Source organism: Sebastes fasciatus, chromosome 3 (assembly GCF_043250625.1).
Source record: "Sebastes fasciatus isolate fSebFas1 chromosome 3, fSebFas1.pri, whole genome shotgun sequence".
In the NCBI taxonomy this organism is placed as follows: Eukaryota; Metazoa; Chordata; class Actinopteri; order Perciformes; family Sebastidae; genus Sebastes; species Sebastes fasciatus.
The window spans coordinates 32,334,566-32,360,315 of NC_133797.1; the positions used below are offsets into that span (position 1 = coordinate 32,334,566).

A 25,750-nucleotide genomic window follows, 5' to 3' on the forward strand; every position below is an offset into this window, starting at 1 on the left:
GTGCTAACAGCTAATTCGGCATACTTTTAATGGTGCCAATTTATCAAAACGTAAATAAATATACATGTATGCAAAAAAAATAACACAGCCCCCAGCTACCTATTTACATCCACCAAAGCCCCCAAATCATGGATGTATTAAGAGAACTGGATACAGTGTTGTAGGCGGGGCCCCTGTTCATTCCTATGAAAGTTGCTCAGGGGCGCATGAAGCCAAAATGGCTCGACTTCCGATTGGAAAAATACCCATATCTTCCGCATCCATTGGGCCCATGGAGCAGGCGCAGTAGCGTCCGCTCGGTCACAGGGTCACAGCCATCACGCTGTCGTCACAGCTTTCCAACTCCGCCTCCAACTCATTCACATGAACGGAGGAAGGGAAATAACTCTGGATTCAGCTATCAGTGCATTTTACAACTTTTAGGACCTAATGATTTAAATAAGGGCTATTCAAGTTTTCATGATTTACCTAAAAAAGAATTATCCGCTGAGTTACAGACGTCTCTTTCCCAATATAAATCTATGGGAAAAAGTCTTTTTGGGCCTAATGGCATCACGTAACGGACACGGAAGTTGTAGTACCGCCCTTTGACCACTAAGAAAATTGGCATCAGCGACTGCCGCTCTTCCTGGGGGCTTGCCCCAATGATGGGAACTGTAGCCCCACAAATTAGAGCATAATTATCCCCAAAAGTAAGTAAGTCAAAGATGATAAAATAATAGGAATTACACCACTCACTTACTTAATTTTTTCATGTTGAACATGAACATACAGGCAATAAAGTCAACAAGCCAGTGGATGTCTTGTTGTCTCACAGTGTCAGACTTTAAGACTTTGCTTTAAGCTATCGATCAGCTTCACTGGTTGTTCAGGATGAGGATGTACGAGATGTGATGGATCATTAGCTGGCTGGTGGTGCGGTGGCGTCGCTGTCTTTCATTAATCTTCATGGCTCAAACTCGGCCCCCAAACTCACATATTAATTCACATCTGCTCAGCCGCTCCGGGTCTCATCCATCAGGAGCTGTTCATTAGCTGATGGGTTAAATGACCCGGAATGACTCTTCACAATAAACCTCTGCCTCCTGCCAGGCCTTTCTCGGCTTATCTCTGCTAACAATGTGCCACTTGATATCTTGATCTTGCACTTTTGTTTTTGCACCTACATTGTCATGCATAGACACACATGCACACCCACGCAGCTGCTTGCACACTTTCACACTCTCATTTCTTTTCTTGGCTCCTCACAGAGCAAGATCAGTTGTTTTCAGCGTCAAAGAGAAACCGACAGAATATACGATTGTCAGCTTAGTGACTTTTATTTCACATGACGTTAATATCTACAGAGCGGCTTTGAAAACGCTTTGCTAAGTTAATTATTAGTCAATTATTTCCCTGCTTCAACAAAACAGTACTATAATCAGTGTGTTCTTGCAGCTGTCACACACAAGAGAGGAAGAACACTGAAAATTAGCAGCCAGTGCTGCTCAAGGAAGGAGAAGGTACAAAGTGAGGGGGAGGGACAGCTGAAGGAGACAAGAAAAATTAATAGGAAGACGCTATTTTAACTCTCATGTTTTTCTTTCTGTGATCTGACGCGTTTCATCTGTTTTTAAAAAAACTGTTTTGTTTAAGATGTCTGAGCAGCTGCAATGTTTTTTATCTGCTCACAGCAGTGTGGGATGCCTGGTGTTTTAGCATGAAAAATGTTTTCATTTTGACACCAGGTTTGCTTGTTAACTAGCATGTTTCTCTACAGAAATCGTGAGCCTTGACAGCTACGACAGCGAGGGTCCACATACTCCAGAGACCGATGACTCAGCAGAGGTGAAGAACAAATAAACACAGACAGATCTGTGTTTACATGTATTCACACCCATTCAAACACACACAGCTGTCAAATCAAAGAAACAATGACATTTGAGCATTTGAACATTTTATTGAAACAGCCTTTGTGTTGATTTGAGTTATAATTTCTTTAAATGTGTCACCAGGGAAAAGGGAGAGTCATCAAGCCACCGAGTGAAGAAGATTTTCAGAGCATCAAACTGATTAGCAATGGAGCTTATGGGTAAGCAACGGACTGAACTCATTGACCCCTCATAGGAACTAAATCAAATCCAATTAAGTTATTATATAGTGTTATAACAAGAACAAATCTTTCCAAGGTCAACAATCATTCCTGCTCAATATCATATAGTGCTCCATGAGGAACTGATAAAAAAGATCAATAAAAGATGCAACACAATATTGGATCGTGGAATAAAACTACCCCAATAATACTACTGCTACTACAATAGCCACACTATGATGATATTAGTAAAAAAAAATTCCATCGCTGAAAACCAGCTGCTTTGAAAGTAGTCTAAAAAATGTCTGATACAGTATTCTGAATATGTTCAGTGAAAAACCCACCAATATGTTTCCTGAACTACAGTATGGTAATTATGGCTAAAAATTTACATTTTCAAATGCTAACCAATCATCAGAACTATGCTATGTATTGTTTAGTTACATAAAACAAAAAGATATTTTTTAAACATGGACAACGTACAAAGACTGACTTCATTATTTACATGACATCATGGAGAAAGCCGGGAAGATGAGGAAACAGCCCTTTATCAGGATATATCTGCCATTTGCTGCACAAATTATCTGACATTTTGCACACACATTAAACACTGTTTTACCTGATTATAAAGCTGTGTGCATATAATGTTATGATTGATTTAATATTATTGTTTTCTCTGGGTTTTAGTTTTGCATAGATCTTTTCATTGCCATTCTGTTGCTAGGGCAACAGCTTTGGTCCAAGTTTACTTCCTGTCAGCTACTGCATTAACAAACATTGCAAAAGGAAATACAAAGGAGCCCATTTAGTATTTTTATGTTGTCAAGTTAGTAAAAAGGTCTATTTGAGCTACCCAAGGATGTTTTGTGATATTTTTCATGTTTGAGATATAACGTTAAAGTAGTAGTAGTATAAGTTATAAGTGCATAATCCCATGTGGGATGGAACCTATATTTGGCATGACCAGGTAATAAAAAATAGATAACTAACTAACACATCATCCTGGCATGGAGAATAAAGGCACAGTCACTCATGCGCGAATGCCGGCAAGTGACTGTCATCTGCCGAGGTGTTATTCAAACTAAAAGTTCACCAAAGTTGAACTCAACGTGAATGCTAAGATGCGATTTTGCTGAAGCAAATGTTCTTTCGCCCCTTTGCTCGCATAAAATGGGGAAAGTGAACAGGAGGCGAATATTATTTTTTTTTTGCATGTGTGACCGTGTCTTTACCAACATTCAGTCTGTAGAATAATTCGAACACATGTTGCTGCATTTTGAAAAATGTTCAGTTTATATAAAGCTGGCTTGGGCATTATCTGCCTATATGGAAGAAAAAGAATACCTCTGGCTTCAAAATTCTGTTCAGTATTTCAAAAATTCAAAAGTTAGTAGAGTGGAGCTTGACATTTTTGTGCCAGACGTTTTTTAAGTCTTAATATCACCCACACTGTATGAACTTCATGTCAAACAGCAGATGGAATATCCTCTATATTTTGAGACTTTCTTTCATACAATACACTTCACAATGGTCTCCCCACTGTCTTACCCTGCTTTCTTTCCTCCATACCTCATCTTGGCACCACCAGTCGCTTCAGTTTTCACTCTGGGCTCTTCTGTCTCACCTTCTCTCCAGTGCCGTCTACCTGGTGCGCCACAGAGAGACACGTCAGCGTTTTGCCATGAAGAAGATCAACAAGCAGAATCTGATCCTGAGGAACCAGATCCAGCAGGCGTTCGTGGAGAGAGACATCCTCACCTTCGCGGAGAACCCGTTCGTCGTCTCTATGTTCTGCTCCTTTGAATCACGGAGACATCTGTGCATGGTCATGGAATATGTTGAGGGTAAGGGTTTGGTTGCAGACTTTATTACACTGAGGGAGGACTTAAATTGAAAAGATGTTAGTATTATTTATGAGACTACTCTGTATGGGTGACTTTCCTCTTCCGTTCGCCCTTCCTCTCTCTGTGTCTGAGGAAATGTTAGATCGGGTTTCTGTTCTTTGCACTTTATTTATTTAATTCTGGATAAAAGTGTCAGCTAAACACCTGAATAGCAAGTGATGACTTCGTCTACTCAGATTCAGGAAAATGAAAGTAATATGGTGGAGACTCTTATTTCACTATCACAATGATTCTCAATGACCATGAAAGTCAAACAAGGTCAGCAGTAGGTTGAGGACAGCGTCGTGGCTGCAGCAGCTCTTATGTTATCTGTTACGGTAGTCGTGAGTGACTCATGTGGGATGACTCTGCCAAACGTGCTTTAGGGAGTGCAAAAGAATAGAAACATGAAAAAATTTAATGTTTATACCCATTTATAAGCACAGGTTCACCACAAAAATAGGAATACTGTTATTATGAATCACATATTGTGTTGCTATTTTAATCAGAGGTTCAAATTACATCATCCTGCAGATGCTCCAGTACCATATGGCTGAATAATTTTCATTCAACATTTCTCAAGCAGGAATAAAGTCTTTGCTTTCAGAAGTATGAAATGGATAAATCCACTCCCACCAGAACGATAACTCGCGGTGTTTCTGTGTTCTCAGGTGGCGACTGTGCCACTTTGTTGAAGAACATCGGGGCGCTGCCCGTGGAGCTGGCGAGGATGTACTTTGCTGAGACAGTTTTAGCCCTGGAGTACCTGCACAACTATGGCATCGTCCATAGAGACCTCAAACCTGACAAGTGAGTGTTTAAAGCCGCACTAATCAATATTATTTTTTAATGCCTCTACACCGGCGACAGCTGGGCCGGCATTATGTTTTTAGGTTGTCCGTCCGTACCCTTCTCACAAATATATCTCAGGAACGCCTTTATTGAATTTCTTCAAATTTGGCACACACCTTTGGTGGTCAAAGGTCAAGGTCACTGTGACCTCACTAAACACCTATTCGGCCATAACCCAAAAATGAATTTGCTAATTATGACAATTTTCACATAAATGTCCAACAGGATAAAATTATGAAGTGATAATTTGGACAGACATGGATGTCAAGTGCAACTTAACTGGTTGGCGGAGGCATACAACCGCAATCTGCAGGCCTTGCCTACAGTACAGCCCTTCTCAAGTCTGCTCCGGTCCTCTTCTCGTTTCCGTGCACTGAGCTTGGTTGGTTTCAGTTCATTTAGGTTAGCAGGTTTACACAGACAGAAACTAAACCAAAATACTTCAGGGATGAGGGTCCATCTCGATCTCGATGAAAGGTTTCTCTGTGCATTCATCTGCAGCACGCCAGTCTCATAAGTACTCTTCCCCCTGGCAAGACCTGCCCTCAAAAAACAGTAAATGACAACCTGTGACCACGACACAGCTTTCAAAATAACCACATAGTCCATTATATATGGCTTTTATTGCAATGTCTGTTTTCTCTCTCCAAATAGTCTACTGATAACATCCATGGGACACATCAAGCTCACAGACTTTGGCTTGTCGAAGATGGGTCTGATGAGCCTCACCACCAACCTGTATGAGGGACACATTGAAAAAGATGCCAGAGAGTTCCTGGATAAGCAGGTACAATACCTGGAACCTTAGTAGAAGCGTAGGTTTTTGGACAATAATTGCAGTATTTTATAACCACATTATGAAGGACGAAGTCTGCAGACAGATGCATTTAATTAGCGACTGTATGAATGAGGTGTGTTATTCTAAGATGGGATGTTTGGTGGCTGACTGGCATTCACAACATCATCTGATAGTCTTCTCCATCCGTGTGCACCAACCTGACAAGACGTCTGGCAAAATCAATAATCTCCAAATGAAGACAATGCATTACAATGCTTCCTGTGTAGTCAGAATTAGTGAATCATTAATGATCTCCACCTCCATCACAATCCCGCTTTTAGCAATTACAGCTATTGTTTATGCTCTGAATGAAACCGGTCATAATCAGTCACATCAGTCAGCTCTTCTGGGTGGAAGCAGACATCTGTTTGTCTGCCAGTAATCAACTCACATCTGCAGGATGAAACAGACCAGAGCTTTGTTTTTCATGTTCCTAGTTGAGATTCTGTTTAGGAGAGTGTTTCTCATTCACTCAATCGTCTCTGTTCTATAATACAGCATGCACACACACATGTAACCGCTCACATACTGACACAAGTGCATACATTTAATATTCACTTTCAGATATCTTCAACAGCAAATCATTACTGAACATGTGTGATTATTAGAATAAAGTCTTGAACATGTCATCAATGTGGAACATGTGAAAGAAGAGAGAAATTAATGGTTTCCATTACAACAAGTAGAACGTAGCCATGCAAATTATTTTAGTTTTATGAGACTTCTGCTGCCATACTAATACTAATACTAATACTATTACTAATACTATTACTAATACTAATATAAGGACATTGATGAGATTTCATTTTTGGTGCTTACAGCATAAAAAAATCACATTTGACTCAACAGTTTCTCTTTCTAAAAACAAGTTTCCAGTTACCTGAAAAGTCCACAGACCTTGCTGTGTATAGTTTTCACTGTTTTGTGTTGCTATTCAGTGTAAATAATCAGGACATCGTACTGTATCCGTATCTGGAACGGTGCAGCTCCTTTTGACTTCATTGTTTAGGCACGGTGGCAGAGTTCTCAGCGGCAGAGATCTCAAATAAAACCAAATCTATCTCTATGGATAGATACATGGGAAAAATGTTTTTTTGTGATTTGGATAAAGTGGCATTTTGAGTCCTCCCGAAAATGCATTTTTCTCATTGTTACTTCACTTGGATGTTTTCACCTAAGAACTGACTTTTTAAAAAACTATATCAGAAACAAATTATTATACAAAGAAGAGTATTTTTATGTCTTACAACATATCTGGAGGTGACCTTTAAAGAATATTTGAGGAAAATGGACAATGATAAATGAGCTGCTCCATAGACAATGACTGATTTTATGGACCCACAGAATGTTTGTTTTCTTTTTTATAACCAAATTAGCTTTATTTTATTGAAGAGTTGTCAGTTGTGAAACAGAAAATGTTCCCATATACTCAGAACATTCCCCTGGGTGCTCTCAGTGTCGTCTATAACATCTCTCCCTTTTCATTGTCTAAAGAGCAGCTACACACTTTATACCCTATGACATCACGAGTTTGAGTTTTAGCCCTCTAGTTTTTGGATTTGTTCATGTTTACTAATATTTTTTGGACTGTCTTAGATCATAGGAATAACATGTATGAATCTCTCCGTTCTTTTCTGTCTTCCTCGGCCTCTCCATCACTCAGGTCTGTGGTACGCCAGAGTACATCGCTCCAGAGGTGATTCTCCGTCAGGGCTATGGGAAGCCGGTGGATTGGTGGGCCATGGGCATCATCCTCTATGAGTTCCTGGTGGGCTGTGTGCCGTTCTTCGGAGACACTCCGGAGGAGCTGTTTGGACAGGTTATCACAGGTAAGAAAACCCTGTTAAACTTACACTACTTTACTCATTTGTGAAGACACTCACAAACCGCACATTATTTAGCAATCAAAAGCAAAGCACAAAAGCTGTAGAGGATGTTTTCATCCAACTGGGTTTCTGGGTTATTGTCTTTCCTCATAGTACTGGAAGTGGGTCATAGTAAGTGTACTACACTATTTTAAGACTACCACAAAGTTTAGAAACCAACTTGTGTGTGCTTTAAGGGTCAGTAAAGTGTGGGCATTCTTATACAATACCATGCATCTCAAGTTTAAGCCTTTGGATTTTGAATACTGCTCCACATAGAATTTCTTATTTCGTGTCAGGTATTGAGGGCAATTTTGCAGTAGTTTGGATTAGCCTATGATGTGTCATTTTGAAAACTACTTCAAAGGGAGGCAATTTCTTTCTTCCTTGTTCCACTGACCTTTTGCTCCTCTCTTTGTTGTCTCTGTTAGACAATATAGTTTGGCCAGACGGTGATGACGCTTTGCCTGCAGATGCCCAGGACCTCATCTCTGCCTTGTTGCAGACCAACCCTCTTGTGAGGTTGGGTACAGGTACTAACCTTTGCATTTACTTGATATCAGAGCGTTTCTCCCACCAGTTGGTTGTGCCTGGAAAACCTCCAACGGGTGGCGCCCAGGAGGCATCCCAATCAGATGCCTGAACCACCTGGCACCTTTTGACGCGAAGGAGCAGCGGCTCCTCCGCATGTCTGAGCTTCTCACCCTATGGGTGAACCCATCCATCCTACAGAGGAAACTCATTTCAGTATACTCAAAGCTTGTGACCGTAGGTGAGGGTTGGAATGTAGATTGACTATATACGACTTAAGTCTAAATTTATCTTTAAACCTGTATTAATTTTTTCAGCACAAGAAGCTGTAAACGGAGCATCTTATAAAATGTTAGCAAACAATGGGTTATTTACAAATCCAACATAGAGAGAGTACAACATTCATTTAATTCAGTTTATTGCCACTTTTTAATAAAAAAATTTTGCACACACATAGAAGCATAATATCCAGATAATGAAAAGATAAGAAATGTGTCACTATCACCCGTGAATTTAAGTCCATTTAGGTCTGTTTTGGTCTCCACCAACTCCTGAGGGAAATATCTGGCTCCTTAATTAGCAGCGAAATGCTCCACTATGTTCACTAGTTAGTTGCTAGCTTTGTCTGTTTGGCGTTCACGTTTTAAGAGCCTTTTCACTGAAAACAGCCGTCTGCTGTGTTCGAAAACAAGACTGATGAGAGCAGTAAGAGTGAAGCAAAACTGGAAAACCAAAACAACGAGCTGAAAGTGGCAAAACTGCTCTGTAGAGTTGAGGGGAAACTGCAGAGCAGGGTGATAATAGCCACCTTTACTGTCCATCCATGCTGTATTTTGAGTGAGGCCGACAGGTTGTGTTGTTTGTGCCGCCAGGCGGAGCGTACGAGGTGAAGCAGCACTCGTTCTTCACAGAGCTGGACTGGAACAGTTTGCTGAGACAGAAGGCAGAGTTCATCCCTCACCTGGAGTCAGAGGAGGACACTAGCTACTTTGATAGTAAGTTCCTCTGGATTTATGTGTCTGTAAAGTACAGCACTTACATTAATATTAGCTTTATGGGTTGTACAATAATTTTCAGTCATAAATTCAGTTTTTATGTTGAACTGACAGCTCATGTATTTCATCTCCTCTCTCTCTCCCCTGCCAGCCCGCTCGGATCGGTATCATCACATCAACACATACGACGAGGATGACACCAATGACGATGAGCCTGTAGAGATCAGACAGTTCTCCTCCTGTTCTCCTCGCTTCAGCAAGGTCTGACTTTGCCTCTCTTCTAGCCTCTCATCTCTCTCTTACTCTCTCAGTCATTTGACTCTATTTTTCTTTTTTTTCTCACTGAGTTAACCTGTTATATTTTGTCACTTGACCCTTGAGATTATTTGAAAGGAATATATGAGGAAGGAGAAAAGAGTCGGTGTTACTGTACAGAGAGCAGCAGCAGCAGGAGGCTGGACTCGGAAAGTCTTGCCAGGCTGCTGTAACTGTTACACCCTTCCTTCTTATTCCTTCTGTCTCCACTTTCTATTTTAAGCCACTCAGAAGCCCATGAGGCTTCGCTCTACACATGTGTGTTTAATGACCCAGGCAATCTTTCATCCTTTTTTTCTCATGCTCTCTTTCCATGGCCAAATCTCTTTTAATTCTGATCTGTGGCTCCCTCTCTCACAGTGTGCCAGCGTGTTCTTCCTGTCACACTTTCCCTCTCGGGCGGGATTTTCTCACCTCATGCTGTCTTCTTTTTTCCCTCTCTTGACTCTCCCACTTCCATCCTCCCTCCCTCCCTCCCTCTCTCTCACTTGCTCTGTCTTTCCATCTGCTTTCCCTCTGTCTTTCACCTGGTCCGTCCTCTCATGTCTGGGTCGTGAAATAGTGAAGGAGCTCTTCAGAAAATCAAAAGTGCCTCATTGAGGGGCTCAATTTCAATTAAATTTGAGATGTATTTGAAGTTACGGTCGAGGGCTGTTGAGTTGCCTCGCTCAAGCAAAGCAGGTGAACAAAGACCTCTGCTGAATACACACACATAATGAGTTCTGCAGTGAACACACACATGTATTTGATTCATTATGATTTATTAATGTAGAGCTGCAATGATTAGCTGAATAATCGATTAGTTGATGATAGAAAGTTAATAACCTTTTAAGCAAAAAGGACAGAAATTTGCAGGTTTCAGCTTCTCCAGTTCACAAAAGGCTTTCACACATATGCAATAGTATATAATATAATATTACATATTATTATATAAATATATATAATAGTACTCCCCACGACCTGCAAACAGACACTGATGTGTGAAATCGGTGGAGTTCCCCTTTAAAGAATAAGCCCACTGGTCAGAAATACAGTTTTATAATACACCATAAACAGCCTCTTGGTTCCCTGCACAGCTTAGCACATCTTATCCCAACTCTTACTGTTTTTATTTGCTTTTGTGAACCTTTTATTGTATTCTGCATTGCATTAATAGCACCAGCACTTGTAATATCTACAATTGACTTGACTGTTTTATGTTTGTCGTGCCACCTTGCTCCAAAAATAATTTCCTTTAAATATAAATTATCTGAATTCAACTGAGGAAAATCATCATATCAGTAGTGCTTAAGTGGCAAAGAGATGCGTCCTCTCAGTGTATGAGCCCTCTCAAAGTAGTGCTATGATGTTGGATGTTATAGGGACTGTGATAAATGCAAATGCAGATCCCACTGATCTGATTGCTTCAGATTTTATGCATATGGCGGTGTGTTCTTTATACTATGACAGTTTTCCTGAAATGTTATTTTATCTTAACCTGCATCATGACGCCAGATTCTTGCCAATTCACAACCCTAATATAAATATATATATATATGTATATTGATATACCATCCATCCATCTTCAACCGCTTATCCGGGATCGGGTCGCGGGGGCAACAGCTCCAGCAGGGGACCCCAAACTTCCCTTTCCCGGGCCACATTAACCAGCTCTGACTGGGGGATCCCGAGGCGTTCCCAGGCCAGAGTAGAGATATAATCTCTCCATCTAGTCCTGGGTCTTCCCCGTGGTCTCCTCCCAGCTGGTCGTGCCTGGAACACCTCCCAAGGGAGGCGCCCAGGAGGCATCCGTGCTAGATGCCCGAACCACCTCAACTGGCTCCTTTCGACGCAAAGGAGCAAGGACTCTACTCCGAGTCCCTCACGGATGACTGAGCTTCTTACCCTATCTCTAAGGGAGACGCCAGCCACCCTCCTGAGGAAACCCATTTCGGCCGCTTGCACCCGCGACCTCGTTCTTTCGGTCATGACCCAACCCTCATGACCATAGGTGAGAGTAGGAACGAAGATTGAACGGTAGATCGAGAGCTTTGCCTTCCGGCTCAGCTCTCTTTTCGTCACAACGGTGCGGTAAAGCGAATGCAATACCGCCCCTGCTGCTCCGATTCTCCGACCAATCTCACGTTCCATCGTCCCCTCACTCGCGAACAAGACCCCGAGATACTTAAACTCCTTCACTTGGGGTAAGGACTCATTCCCTACCCGGAGTAGGCAAACCACCGGTTTCCTGCTGAGAACCATGGCCTCAGATTTAGAGGTGCTGATTCTCATCCCGACTGCGTCACACTCGGCTGCGAACCGATCCAGTGAGTGTTGGAGGTCGCAGACCGATGATGCCAACAGGACCACATCATCTGCAAAAAGCAGCGATGAGATCCTCAGCACACCGATCTGCAAACCCTCCTCCACCCGACTACGCCTCGATATCCTGTCCATGAATATCACGAACAGGATTGGTGACAAAGCGCAGCCCTGGCGGAGGCCAACCCCCACCGGAAACGAGTCCGACTTATTGCCGAGGATCCGAACACAGCTCTCGCTTTGGGCGTACAGGGATTGGATGGCCCTGAGAAGTGCCCCCCTCACCCCATACTCCCGCAGCACCCCCCACAGTATCTCCCGGGGGACCCGGTCATATGCCTTCTCCAAGTCCACAAAACACATGTAGACTGGATGGGCATACTCCCAGGCCCCCTCCAGGATCCTTGCGAGAGTGAAAAGCTGGTCCGTTGTTCCACGGCCAGGACGGAATCCGCATTGTTCCTCTTCGATCTGAGGTTCGACTATCGGCCGAACCCTCCTTTCCAGCACCTTGGAGTAGACTTTACCAGGGAGGCCGAGCAGTGTGATACCCCTGTAATTGGCACACACTCTCTGGTCCCCCTTTTTGAAAAGGGGAACCACCACCCCGGTCTGCCACTCCTTAGGCACTGTCACCGACTTCCACGCGGTGTTGAAGAGACGTGTCATCCAAGACAGCCCCTCCCCACCCAGAGCCTTCAGCATTTCTGGGCGGATCTCATCAACCCCCGGGGCTTTGCCACTGTGGAGTTGTTTGACTACCTCAGTGACTTCCACCAGGGTAATTGATGATGGTCCCCCATCAGCTTCCAGCTCTGCCTCTACCATAGAGGGCGTATTGGTCGGATTCAGAAGTTCCTCAAAGTGCTCCTTCCACCGCCCGATTACCTCCTCAGTTGAGGTCAACAGTGTCCCATCCTTACTGTACACAGCTTGGATGGTTCCCCGTTTCCCCCTCCTAAGGTGCCGGATGGTTTTCCAGAAGCACTTTGGTGCCGACCGAAAGTCCTTCTCCATGGCTGCTCCGAACTCCTCCCACACCCGCTGCTTTGCCTCCGTCACGGCAGTGGCTGCTGCTCTTCAGGCCCGTCGGTACCCTGCAACTGCCTCCGGAGACCTCCGAGATAACATATCCCGGAAGGCCTCCTTCTTCAGTCGGACGGCTTCCCTGACCACCGGTGTCCACCACGGTGTTCGAGGATTGCCGCCCCTTGAGGCACCTAAGACCTTAAAACCACAGCTCACCGCCGCAGCTTCAGCAATGGAAGCTTTGAACATCGTCCACTCGGGTTCAATGCCCCCAACCTCCACAGGGATGCCAGAAAAGCTCCGCCGGAGGTGTGAGTTGAAGATCTCTCGGACAGGGGCCTCCTCCAGACGTTCCCAGTTCACCCTCACTACGCGTTTGGGCTTACCAGGTCTGTCCAGAGTCTTCCCCCACCCTCTGACCCAACTCACCACCAGATGGTGATCAGTTGACAGCTCCGCCCCTCTCTTCACCCGAGTGTCCAAAACATGCGGCCTCAGATCAGATGATACGATTACAAAATCGATCATCGACCTTCGGCCTAGGGTGCTCTGGTACCACGTACACTTATGAGCATCCTTATGTTCGAACATGGTGTTCGTTATGGACAATCCATGACTAGCACAGAAGTCCAACAACAAACGACCACTCGGGTTTAGATCAAGGAGGCCGTTCCTCCCAATCACGCCACTCCAGGTGTCTCCATCGTTGCCCACGTGCGCGTTGAAGTCTCCCAGGAGAACTATGGAGTCCCCTACTGGAGCCCCATACAGGACTCCATTCAGGGTCTCCAAGAAGGCCGAATACTCCGAACTGCTGTTTGGTGCATACGCACAAACAACAGTCAGAGTTTTCCCCCCCATAACCCGAAGGCGTAGGGAGGCGACCCTCTCGTCCACCGGGGTAAACTCCAACGTAGCGGCACTCAGCCGGGGATTTGTGAGTATCCCCACACCCGCCCGGCGCCTCACACCATGGGCAACTCCAGAGAAGAATAGAGTCCAACCCCTATCCAAGAGTACGGTTCCAGAACCGAGGCTGTGCGTAGAGGTAAGCCCTACCAGATCCAACTGGTAGCGCTCCACCTCCCGCACAAGCTCCGGCTCCTTCCCCCACAGAGAGGTGACGTTCCACGTCCCCAGAGCCAGCCTCTGCCGCCCGGGTCCAGTCCGTCGAGGTCCCTGGCCTTCACTGCCACCCGTGTGGCAGCGCACCCGACCCAAGCGGTTCTTCCTGCAGGTGGTGAGCCCACAGGATGGAGAGGAGGGGGGTGCCACGTTCCTTTTTCGGGGTATCCCCGGCCGGGCTCCGTGGCAAGCCCGGCCACCAGACGCTCGTTGACGGGCCCTCCGTCTGGGCCTGGCTCCAGACGTGGGCCCCGGGCTTCCTCCGGGCCGGGTAACTCCTCCTCTGCCTCGTGTCGTCATTGGGTTTTTTGTGAACCATTCTTAGTCCGGCCCCTCACCTAAGACCAATTTGCCATGGGAGACCCTACCAGGAGCACGAGGCTCCAGACAACACAGCCCTCAGGGTCATAGGGACACACAAACCTCTCCACCACGTTAAGGTGATGGTTCCCGGAGAGGTATATTGATATACATATATATATATATATATATATATATATATATATATATATATATATATATTCTGTATATACTGTATATATATATATACATTAAATACCGTATATATATATATATATATATATATATATATACATTATATACTGTATATATATATACATTATATTAGGGCTGACCCAAATACTTTGAATGCTTCGGTTTTTGTTTGTTTTTTAATATATAAGTATGTAATAATGTATATATCCCCAAAATGGCCCATGAAATAAGAAATAATCCCTCAACATTATTCATTAATAATATTCAATATGAATAATTATTGGTTATTCTCAGACGGATATCACTGTTTGTTGTGTGCAGAGGTGCATGTGTGTCGAGTATTGTGGCAGCAGCACTGAAACGGGGGAGATGGAGACAAACAGAACGAAGAACATGACAGTCTGTAGCACCGCACCACGCTGCAAAGCTTTGAATACCTTAGATATATATATATATATTTTTATTATGTGGCAGAAATCAGCATAGCAAACATCCGATATCCGAAATAATTACAGCAAAAGAATATATAGCTGTAACCCCCACTCACCAGAGCTGTTAATAACTACTAACGGACCAAATGCTGATTGATCTGACGGCGTCCCCCTGCAGGTGTACAGCAGCATGGAGCATCTGTCTCAGCTGGAGCAGAAAGCTACGACCTCCGTGTCCCGTCGGGAGCACAAGGGCCCGCGGGAGGACAAGGTGACCAAGAGAGAGAGCCTGGGCAGCTTCAGCATGAGAGACAAGAGCTGGAGGACCGGATCCCCCGAGATGTGAGTGAATGAGGGCTTGTAGATGTAAATGAGGTGGGGTGATCGGTGTACTTCAGATGGGACTGATGGTGTTCAGAAGGTGCTTCCCTGAAGGGTTTTTCTCTCTTTCTGCAGCCTAGCTGTCACACACCCCAGTGTGCCTGAAAAACTTCTATCTCACTGACACCAATTGCTGACACTTCTTGTATAAAAAGAACTTTGTGTGAGAGTTCACACTCACTTTGAGTCAACAGGCAACAGATCCCACCTCTGCAAAGTTTGGAAAGTAGGAAAATGGAATAGCCTGGTTCATATGACTCACAGGAACCCAATATGTCTCTGATGTCTCAGTTCTTTCATGATATGTGGCTGCTTTTTCTCACTCAAATCCTGTGTGTAATTTTCCAATTAAGATACACAAAAGGATAATTACTGTTTCTTTTAAGTCTATTGAACACAGGTGGTTTAATACTGCTGTATTTGTACCCTCGATAGTTATTAGTCCTCTGTTATAGTCAACATCTGTCTGGCTCTTATACTGATAATTCATACTGGATTGAAAAAGAGACCTCTCATTACCTTTAATGAAGGTTTTTTATTTTTTTTAGCCCTCCTAAATGAAAAATCTACTGTCATCCTGGGATTTAGATTCATTAAACATAATTCAGCTCTCAAAGAGTCCGGACCACGTATTATTAACCGACACATTTCCGGCTGAGAGCATACAGCAGAAACAGATTATTACTTCCCATAACTTCATTTCAACTCAATCATTAGGAAGCATACATCTGGTTTTCAATCTCTCTGCATTCACATGTAAAATAAAATAATTCATATATACATTATGCAATCATAGTGGTTGGAAAATTTGATGAGGTGAAGGTGACTCATCATTTTTTACCTCACATATTGGATTTTCCCTCTCCCATATCAAGTATGAATTATCAGTATCTCGCTAGCTATGATTACTTTTTGGCCTCAGCTCATTACATTCATTTCATTTCTTTAATTAAAGGCACCTTGTGGAGCTTGTAAACTAACAAAAGTAATTTTTTTATTCAGTGTGACTCACCAAGATATATATAGTATGAACAGTAGAGCATGTGCACCAGTTACAGTAGGCATTATAAGTACAAAATATACAGTGCAGAGTGTAAGTACAAGTAAGGCTAATAGTAGACGATATATACAGAATAAACAGCTGGAGGAATGATATGAATATGGTGCATACTCTATAGATCTGTGATGTACTGTACTGTATAGACAGTGGTATAATATGAATACTCTGTAGTTCAGTATGTACAGTAGTAAAAAATGTATGAGTATGTGAGAGTGTATATAGTGTAAGTAGTGTGTGAGCCAGCAGTCAGTGTCCGAAGGGCTGGGTGGAGGTGGTGGTCCAGGGGGTGGTGTCGCCTTGGTGCAGTCTCAGCACGGTGACCGCTGAGGGGGACAAGCTGTTCCTGAGCCTGCTGGTCCTGGAGAGGAGAGTCCTGTAGACCCCCCTAGAGGGGAGGAAGGCAGTCTGTGGCCGGGGTGAGAGATGTCCCTGACAATGCTGCGCAGGGATGCCATCGGGGCCAGCAGCCTCATCTTTATCTACATTTGTTGATCAGTGGGATACTGTGACACCATTGTCAGGAACGTGTATTGCGTCACCCCCGTGCAAGTGTACAAGACAAACAAAACGGCGTACAGCAGTAAAAATTGCTCCATAGCGCCACTTGAAGCCAAAAACTCCACATGGTACCATTAAAGAAATAATGAAACTAATCGTTTCAGCCATACTAGCAGCAGAGCTCCTGAGATGGCAATGTCAGTCGGTTGGATTACCATGCCATTATGCACAGACATTCATGATCCCCAGAGGATCAATCCTGCTCACCAGTGTGCCAGTGATGTTCAAATTTGGGGGTTTTAATGTGAAATTTTTTAACAACTATTAGATGGATTTCAATAAAATTTTACCCCCGTTCATGTCCCCCTCAGGATGAACTGTAATAACTCTGGCTTCACTTTTCATCTAGCGCCGTCATCAGGTCAAAATTTGTCCAATACGTAACTTAATTTATGACAAAATACCTGCAAAACTATTGACATTTCCATCACCCTCAGCTGTACGTTGTGTTTGGTACTAATTAGCAAATGTTAGCATGCTAACATGCTACATGGTAAGCAGGAAAACGTGCAAAAACCCTCGTGAGACTGCTGCCTGACAACCTTTCAATGCCCAACCTTAACCAACTCACAAGAGTTTCGCAACTTGGGGGTTACCTTCTAGACACAACCGAGGTTTATTTAGGATAGGTCAGCGAGTCTTGCGAGAGTTTCGCATGTTTTCGTAACTTAGGGGTTACCTTCTAGACACAACCATCAGGCACTGACAAGCATATTAGCATTGTCATTGTGAACATTGCAATGCTTACATTAGCATTAAGCTCAAAGCAGCACTGTGCATAAGTACAGCCTCACTGAGCTGCTAGCATGGCTGTAGACTGAGTCTTGTTGGATCATGGATTCTTACAGAGAAGACACTGTTTGCATTGTCTTATACTGTATGTGTTTCTGTGTCCTTCTGTTGCAGGAAGCGCTTGTCTTGTTCAGAGTCTCTCTACATGGAGGGGGATTCGAGCCCTCCTCTTGGTGCTCGTCGACGCTTCTCAGCACTGATGGATACACACCGTTTTGCCTCAAACTTAGACGGTGAGCCAGACTTCCTGTCCCGCCAGGCGCCGTTGAAGGTCCGTGGAACCTCGCTGGATGGGACCAGCGTCCCCTCACCGAGCCTCCTGGAGCAGAGGAACAGTCTGAAGGAGATCAACGGAGCAGGTGTGTTAGCAGGGTGAAGACTCTGAGGTAGTGAAGGGTTATGAGGGTGGACAGGAAATAAGAGAGAGGGCAGTTGGGAAAGTGATAAAGAATAAGGCAGACAGAGAAAGCAAGGGCTGTGTAAGAGTGGAGGAGGTGAAAGATCAGCCTGTAATACCTCATTAGATGACTACTGCTGAGTCAGTGGGCAGCTGGACAATTCATAACATTAATATTTTCCCCTCTAAACTTAAATAACTGTAATTTCCGCCTACCTCAGACAAATCTCCTAGACATGGAGAGACACCAGGAGTTACCACGGCCATCGCCACATTATCCCCAGGTCCTGCAGCAGCCGGTCGTGATGTGATGACTCCGCTGTATGACCCTCTGGGGCCCCGGGCCACCAACGACCTGGTCCTGCGCAGGGCACGCCATCAGCAGATGTCTGGTGATGGAGAGAAACGCAACTCCAGACCTGGAAACAAGGTCATCAAGTCAGCCTCTGCCACGGCGCTGTCTGTCATCATACCATCCGGTGAGAGCGGCTCAAGGAAACAACAGAATGAAATCCTTTTGGGAATACTACTTTGTGGCACACTAATACAGTATCTAATTTCTCTCCAGTGGAACAACATGGCGGCTTCTCTCCGCTGGCCAGCCCCATGTCTCCCCACTCTTTCTCCTCCAACCCGTCGTCCCGTGACTCTTCACCCAGCAGAGACTTCTGCCCGGCGGTCAGCGTGCTGCGCTCCCCCATCACCATCCATCGCTCTGGAAAGAAGTACGGCTTTACTCTCAGGGCCATCAGGGTCTACATTGGAGACAGCGATATCTACAGCGTGCATCACATTGTTTGGGTGAGAAACTTAGTAGTAGTGTGTACTATTTGGAGATGTTTTGTTCTGAAGCTGAAGTCAGTGACCTCACATAAAGAGGGATGGCGTGTGCTGTGACTTTTGATTGTTTATTTGAAAGTTCAGGCGGCATTAAACAGGGATCAGTGAATAAGAAAAAACAGTGCATAAAAGGATGATATTTCAGCAAGATCTAAAACTGTTGAGGAGTTGATTGATTTTTTTGGAGGGGTTCAAATTTCACCAGTTAAATGTGCTATTCATCATCCTGTTGCAGTTGTTCTATAATAACAAACATTACTAGTATCATTTAAAGCCAAAATATAGGGGAAATAATTCATGCTTTCCTCTAATCTAACACAAATGTAGACAATCTGAATTGAAAATGTTCAGGTTTATTTAAGATTAATTTTCATTCGTCCTTCAAAATACTGTCTAATATCTAAATTCTGCGCTCTGAATGTTTACATGTAATTGATTTTGACCTGGGATGAACTCCTGTAACTTGGCAGCATGTGGAGGATGGCGGCCCCGCCCAGGAAGCTGGCCTGTGTGCCGGTGACCTCATCACCCACGTCAACGGGGAGGCTGTGCACGGTCTGGTTCACACTGAGGTGGTAGAGCTCATCCTCAAGGTATTCACAATTATACTGTATATTATATAATATCAATATTCTTTTGTAATTCTTCTATTTCTGTCAATAAAAGGCCACTTAATAGTCTATTTATAAGTTTCAAGGAAAGGCCATTCAGGTACTTACACAAAGTGCTTGCAGCTCCGATGTAACTCTGAGTTTAGTGGCTCTTCAGTTATTCCAAATCCACATTAAGTTTGCTAATTCATTTGGTAAATAAAGATAAATAGTTTTCTTTAGGTTTTTAAGCTTGACAGTGGATAATTATATGGATCAATGTAGAAATAACTGAATGCCATTGATGTGTGTAGAGTGGAAACAAGGTGACGGTGACAACCACGCCTTTTGAGAACACCTCCATTAAAGTGGGTCCTGCCCGCAAGGCCAGCTACAAGTGTAAGATGGCCCGACGAAACAAGAGGACCGTGGCCAAGGATGGCCAGGACAGGTAGGAGCACCTGCACCACTGCAACGACAGTGATGTCTTAGATGATGTCTTGTCTCGTGAAGTAAAATACAATAGTAAAGGAGTTTGTTTGTTTTGTCTTAGCGAAATGCTCAGTAACTCCTTTTTTTATTTGGTGATTCCCAATCCATGTGGCAGTGGTTTTGCACATTTTAGCCAATTAATTACAATTACTGTATACTTTATATTGCTGATGACCATTTTCTGAGCATGTCATAGTTTTTAGGTTGATTTTATGAATTACAAATTAGCCATTAGTTTCCATTCCTTTCGGTATACTAGGGGAAATCTTTTATCAGCTATCAGTGATGTTGCAAGTAAACATTTGACACTTGAGACTCAGCTGGTGTACAGCAAACACATGTAAATTATGCTTGTCTCAACATCCTTGCTTTCTGCTGCTGCATCCTTCCAACTGCAAGCTCATGAATTTCATGCTTTTTCGATTCACTGTGATGGATCGTCTTGTCTCTGCAAGTTGATTCTCATTGTGACTGGACAAAACATAACATGCAGAAAATGCATGTAAAACACCTATTGGAAATGGTAAAAATGGCAAAATCTTTTCTTTGTTTGTCTGTCCAGCAGTAAGAAGCGTAACTCCTTGTTCCGTAAGATCACAAAGCAGTCCAATCTGCTGCACACCAGCCGCAGCCTGTCCTCTTTGAATCGCTCTCTGTCCTCCAGTGAGAGTCTTCCTGGCTCCCCGACTCACAGCTTGTCTGCCCGGTCCCCGACTCAGGGCTACCGCTCCACCCCTGAGCCCTCATACCTGGGTAGGACACTGGAAATAAACAATGCACATACAAGTTTTCAAAGTCAATTCACTTTTGAAATATTTCTTTCAAAGCTAGACTAGAAACTAGACATATTTTTAGAAAATAGAATTGGGAGTTATCCAAATTGACTTCCAACACAGCGTATGGCCAGGAAAGTGAGCTTTTAAAGCCAGAAATTGTACCAGCCCTAAAAGCCCAAATCTCTTTGCTTATTAATCAAAAGTGTGTCTGTTCCTCTGGGATTCTTTTTATCTTAATTGATCGTTTCTGCTCTCCGTCTTCCTTTAGGTGCTTCCTCCCAGAGCAGCTCTCCAGCCTCCAGCACTCCAAACTCTCCCGCTCCCTCTCAGCACATGAGGCCCAGCTCCCTGCATGGCCTCTCCCCTAAACTCCACCGTCAGTATCGCTCTGCCCGTTGTAAGTCTGCAGGTAACATCCCGCTGTCCCCGCTCGCCCACACACCCTCCCCCACCCAGTCTTCGCCTCCGCCATTGCCCGGCCACACCGTGGGGAGCTCCAACACCACCCAGTCCTTTCCTGTCAAGCTCCACTCCTCGCCACCGGTGGTCCGTCCCAGGCCCAAGAGCGCTGAACCCCCTCGATCGCCTCTTCTCAAACGGGTGCAGTCGGCGGAGAAGCTGGGCTCGCCTCTGACCCAGTCCAGTTCTACAGGAGGGCTTGGGGGTCCGCTGAGGAAGCACAGCCTGGAGGTGCAGCACTCTGAGTACCGTAAGGATGCCTTCCTCTGTGAGCTCGGGCTCCAGAGCCTGCTGGAGACAGATGGGGAAAATTTTCTTCCAAATCCTCCACCCCTTCCCTCATCCTCTACAAACCCAGAGACCGGCGTCCTGAAGCCTGTGAGGAGACTAGGGAGGCAGGAGTCACCGCTCAGCAGGGAAACACTTCTGGCTGGGAGGGATAGGGAAGAGAGGGAGAGAGGAAGGGAAAGGGAGAAAGAGAGGGAGACTGATACCGGGACAGTCCTGGAGAGATTGAGTCGCCTTGGAGCAACAGTATCCCAGTCATCCTTAACAAGAAAACCTCATACAAGTGAGCTGGCCTTCAGCTCGCAGGCTGGCCAGAGCTCCAGACTAAGTGCAGAAACCACTAAAGCTACAACTTCTAGCACCCCTACCAAAACAACAGGGAGTCTAGGTGGTCAGAAGGGACCTGAAAAGATCCCCCAGAGTCCGACAGATTTATCTTCAAAACAGCAAGACCACAAGGCAGCCAAAAGTGTGTTATCTAATAGTAAAGATCCCCAGGAGCAGCTATGGGGCAGAACTGAACCAAAGCAGGAAGCAGACAACAAGAGTAGGCCTGGTTTACCTGGATCTGCCTTCACCAGGAGCTCTGCTTCTACACCGGATAAATCCATCGGCATCAACGCGGTGGTGAAAGCAGGTCCTCTGAGCATGATCAAAACCTTTAAACCATCAGGTATAGGGGACAGCTTGAGAAAGGCTGTAGCAGAGAGCAGTGACTCGAGGACTCCAGACTTTGGCTCCAAAAGCCCCAAACTCCCAGTTCGCGTTCTCGCTCCCGTCGTCCCCCCACATGGGCAGCCACTCTCGCTGGGCAAGATGAGACAAGGACTCGGGCCGGTCAACTGCTACCGGGGAACCCTCGACTGGGACGACAAATGTCGCCTGGAAGTGGTGGAGGAGCATTCGCCTTCTCCCTCTCCCTCCCCGACTTCTGTCACCCCCTCCCTCTGCGGACCTTCCCTCTGTAAGTCACGGCCTGTCTCCCCCGGCGACAAGATGAGCTTCGTCAGCCAGCTGACCACCGTGGCCAAAAACGTCCTCGGGCCAATCAAGCTTGGCTCCCAGGAGGCGTCCAAGAGCAAAGAGCAGCAGACTAAGGCAGCGGAGGAGAGGCAGGGAGGCACAGTAGGAGGTGCTGCTGGAGGTCGAGTGGTTGTTGGGGCAGCGGTGGTGACCCAAAGTCCTGCTGGTTCACCGCTAGATAGGGCTGCAACAGGTAGCAGCCAGTCAAAAATGTGACCCCATGGGGTCCCTAAATGGGACTTTAGTAAAAAAAAAAAAAAAAATGCCTTTTTTGGAAGAACAATGCAACAGAAGTCAAGCACTTAAAAACAATGTACATTCCAGTTTCAGAGTATATAAAATGTTATTTATTGATTCCAATCATTGACTGATTCTAACTTAAAACCAGGAGTGAAATAATCTACTGTAAAGGTGCATTATCTGTTGATTTTCTATTATAAAGTATTTAATAAGAAGACTCTTAATGTCATGTGGAACACTTTATCAGATGTATATGTGTCTATGTGAACGCATGTCATATGGTATGTACTGTACATGTATTATAGGTACAAGAAGGTCAAAAAGTGCTTTACAGATCAAAACATGCTGAAAACTGTGAATACCAAAATCCAGTCACTCTATTTTGTCTTTCAACCAGCCCTCTGTTCTTTTACCGTTTATCAAACAAGACAATGATGAACTGAGTTACAGTCAAATTGTTAATATTTGCATCAAACAACACGACTGAAGGGCAGCCTCGGTGTGGCTACAGCACGCAACAAGATGATTAAGCTCATTTCTTCTTCATCATGGCAGTTAACTGAGTTGCTGTGCACGGTCAGACAAAGCCAAAGCAGGCTCTCTGTCAGTTGATGTCATGTCTAGCTCTGTCTGTCGCAGAGGGTTGTTTGTGTGTATATGTGTGTGTGTGTGTGTGTGTGTATGTGAAGCCACCTTGGGTCTATTTCTGGTGGTTCTTGAAGGCTGTGTCCTCCTGCAGAGGGAAGCGTGTTTGACAGAGCTCAGGCTCAGCGCTTATCTCCCCTTCGCAGGAGGGCCACCACAGCCCCCTTTTCCTCCCTCTGCAGCCTGCACACAAACACATGCACACACACACTCTCATTGCCACAGGAGGCAGCAGTGTCAGCAGCTGATTTTCATGCATTTAAACCCTGTGGTTCATGAATTGGGATGCGAGTGAGTGAGTTAAGAAGTGTGTGAGAATGTGTGTGTGTTTTCATGGGGTAATTACACTCAGCACGGTTGACTCAGCAAGGGTCATGGCCGAAACCAAACTGGAAATAAACAGGCAGCAGTTAGCATCCAGCAACAGTTACAGGCTTTGCTGAACGCTCTGCGACTTTATTAACAAATCACACAAGGCACAGTGATGATAACTTATGTGGATATAGTATATAATTGTAAGCACATATACAGTGAACCCATGTGTTGTTTTGAGCCGAAACAGGAAAAGCAGGCAGTCATGGATGTAGCATACTGTAATGTGTTTGTCAAAAGGGCTCTATAGCGAAGATAGGGTGTGTGGATATGGGCATGGTACAGTATATCACAATGAACCTGTTGCTGTAAAAACAAGGTTATCTGCAGTATAATCAGAATGGCTGTGTTAGGTTGTTAGGTACTAGATTGATTCATGTAAAGCTCACATTTTGCTATGTAACATACTGATAAAGGTGTTTGAATCAATAATCTCAACAAGAGTGCTGAGAAGGATAAAATGTTCACAGGAAAAACAACTCTTCTCCCACTGGTTGTATTCATCTCCTTAGTAGATCATCCTCAGTAACTATCCAGTGTACATAATCTCATGCAAATAATTTACAGATGTGCGATAGGACTGCTGTCACTACACTTCTACTGGCTGATTTATGAAAGAAAGTACGAGTTAAACGATTTAATCCGTCTTTCATTTCCTGCGTCGCTTTCTTTGATTCTTCTGAGCTCTACAAATGTAAACTGATTCAACCAACAACAGCAACTTCACACTGAGGCAGAAATTCAAAGACGAATTGTGATTTCTTGTCCAAAAGGGAAATGGTTGCTCATTGTTTTACATCCGCTGGCAACATTGTTTTGGTTTTTATTCGTCTGAAAAAGCGAAAACAATGAGCTGGAAGTGACTAAAAGCTATGCAGAGCTACAAAGTGGGAAGTTGTTTTTTGTGGTATTGGCAGATCTTTTTACATAACCAAGCATTAATATGAAGAAAAACATTTCTTAATGCATCTTTAATGCAATAAAGATTGATTTTTCTATTTAAAAGGATGCTGTTGGCAGTCCATCCTCGAATCTAACAATGTTTGAGGGTGTACTAATGATTTTACCCCCATTAGAAAGTCCCATGCACCAACCGGAGTTATTTTTATTTGGCATTGTACTACTGCCCTCCAGTGGTTCAAAACATCCGCTGTTAAACAGGTTTCCATAAAATGTTCATTAATAATCTGCTGGAGTTTCTATAATGAAGCCAAGACCACTAAAATACTGCAGAATGGATGTTACTAGCCATAGGGTTACTGAATATGCATTTATGTTTCTAATGACAAAATATTTGCAGTAATTATCAAATGAACACTTGAAACATGAATTTATTCCTTTTCTGTTGTTGTGTTCTTCACGTGACTGTTAATTATATCTTCTGGAATAGGGATTAACATTTTTAATATAATATCCTGTCTTATATATTCTACTGATAGCAAGGAGTTCTTTTATATGTTAATGTAATAAACGAGTAATCAGGTCAGCTCTGATCACCTGACTAAGAAAAATAACTCATGTAATCTTATACAGCTATTATGCCCACTTTCAGGCCTTTTCCCAATCAGTGGTGTCTATACTAGTGTTACATGTTAGAGAATTTCTTTTTTCTTTTTGTGATTGACAGAGAGAGTAGTATAAATGCACTTTATTTGAAAAAGAAAAAAAATCTTCATTTGCTGGTATTGTTTGTAAGTTACTTTTAAGAAAAAGAAAATATACTGTAAACGAGTATGGATTCTACAAATGAACACAAAAGTCCAAGTATAAAAACATTCCACATTTCTCTGTTCACTGACAGTGTATTTATTTGTACCATGGGGCATTTTTGTTTGTGATAGATGTGATTCAAATGCAGACACCTGAAGTGCAGTATGTGGAATAAAATTCTGAGATTTGTTCCAAAACTTGCCGCCTCTCACTCTTTCGTGACTATAATCTGTAATAACAATGCTGCAGCAGAATATTTTATATTATGTTATCACAGTAAACACTTGTTTAGATACAGTACATGCAGGCAATCATCCTTTAATTAATAATTTTCACAGAAAAAAAACCCTTACATGTCATGGCAGATGTAACTACTAAAATAAAGTTGATTGTGGC

At 43.9% G+C, this 25,750-nt stretch overlaps 1 protein-coding gene across 5 annotated transcripts in view; it reads left to right on the top strand.

Moving 5' to 3' along the window:
- Positions 1–25,549, top strand: part of LOC141764800 (microtubule-associated serine/threonine-protein kinase 1-like) — a 74,937-nt gene extending 49,388 nt beyond the window's left edge. For all 5 annotated transcript variants that reach the window (XM_074630363.1, XM_074630364.1, XM_074630365.1 and 2 more), the window contains 17 exons: positions 1,760–1,827; positions 1,995–2,071; positions 3,707–3,915; positions 4,626–4,764; positions 5,461–5,593; positions 7,308–7,473; positions 7,941–8,042; positions 8,913–9,035; positions 9,187–9,296; positions 14,910–15,073; positions 17,637–17,881; positions 18,141–18,398; positions 18,488–18,720; positions 19,230–19,352; positions 19,664–19,800; positions 20,407–20,594; positions 20,886–25,549. In XM_074630363.1, coding sequence (XP_074486464.1) covers positions 1,760–1,827; positions 1,995–2,071; positions 3,707–3,915; positions 4,626–4,764; positions 5,461–5,593; positions 7,308–7,473; positions 7,941–8,042; positions 8,913–9,035; positions 9,187–9,296; positions 14,910–15,073; positions 17,637–17,881; positions 18,141–18,398; positions 18,488–18,720; positions 19,230–19,352; positions 19,664–19,800; positions 20,407–20,594; positions 20,886–22,603 — 4,193 coding nt within the window. In that variant the 3' untranslated portion in view covers positions 22,604–25,549. The remainder of the gene's footprint in view (positions 1–1,759; positions 1,828–1,994; positions 2,072–3,706; positions 3,916–4,625; positions 4,765–5,460; positions 5,594–7,307; positions 7,474–7,940; positions 8,043–8,912; positions 9,036–9,186; positions 9,297–14,909; positions 15,074–17,636; positions 17,882–18,140; positions 18,399–18,487; positions 18,721–19,229; positions 19,353–19,663; positions 19,801–20,406; positions 20,595–20,885) is intronic.
- Positions 25,550–25,750: the final 201 nt, after the last annotated feature.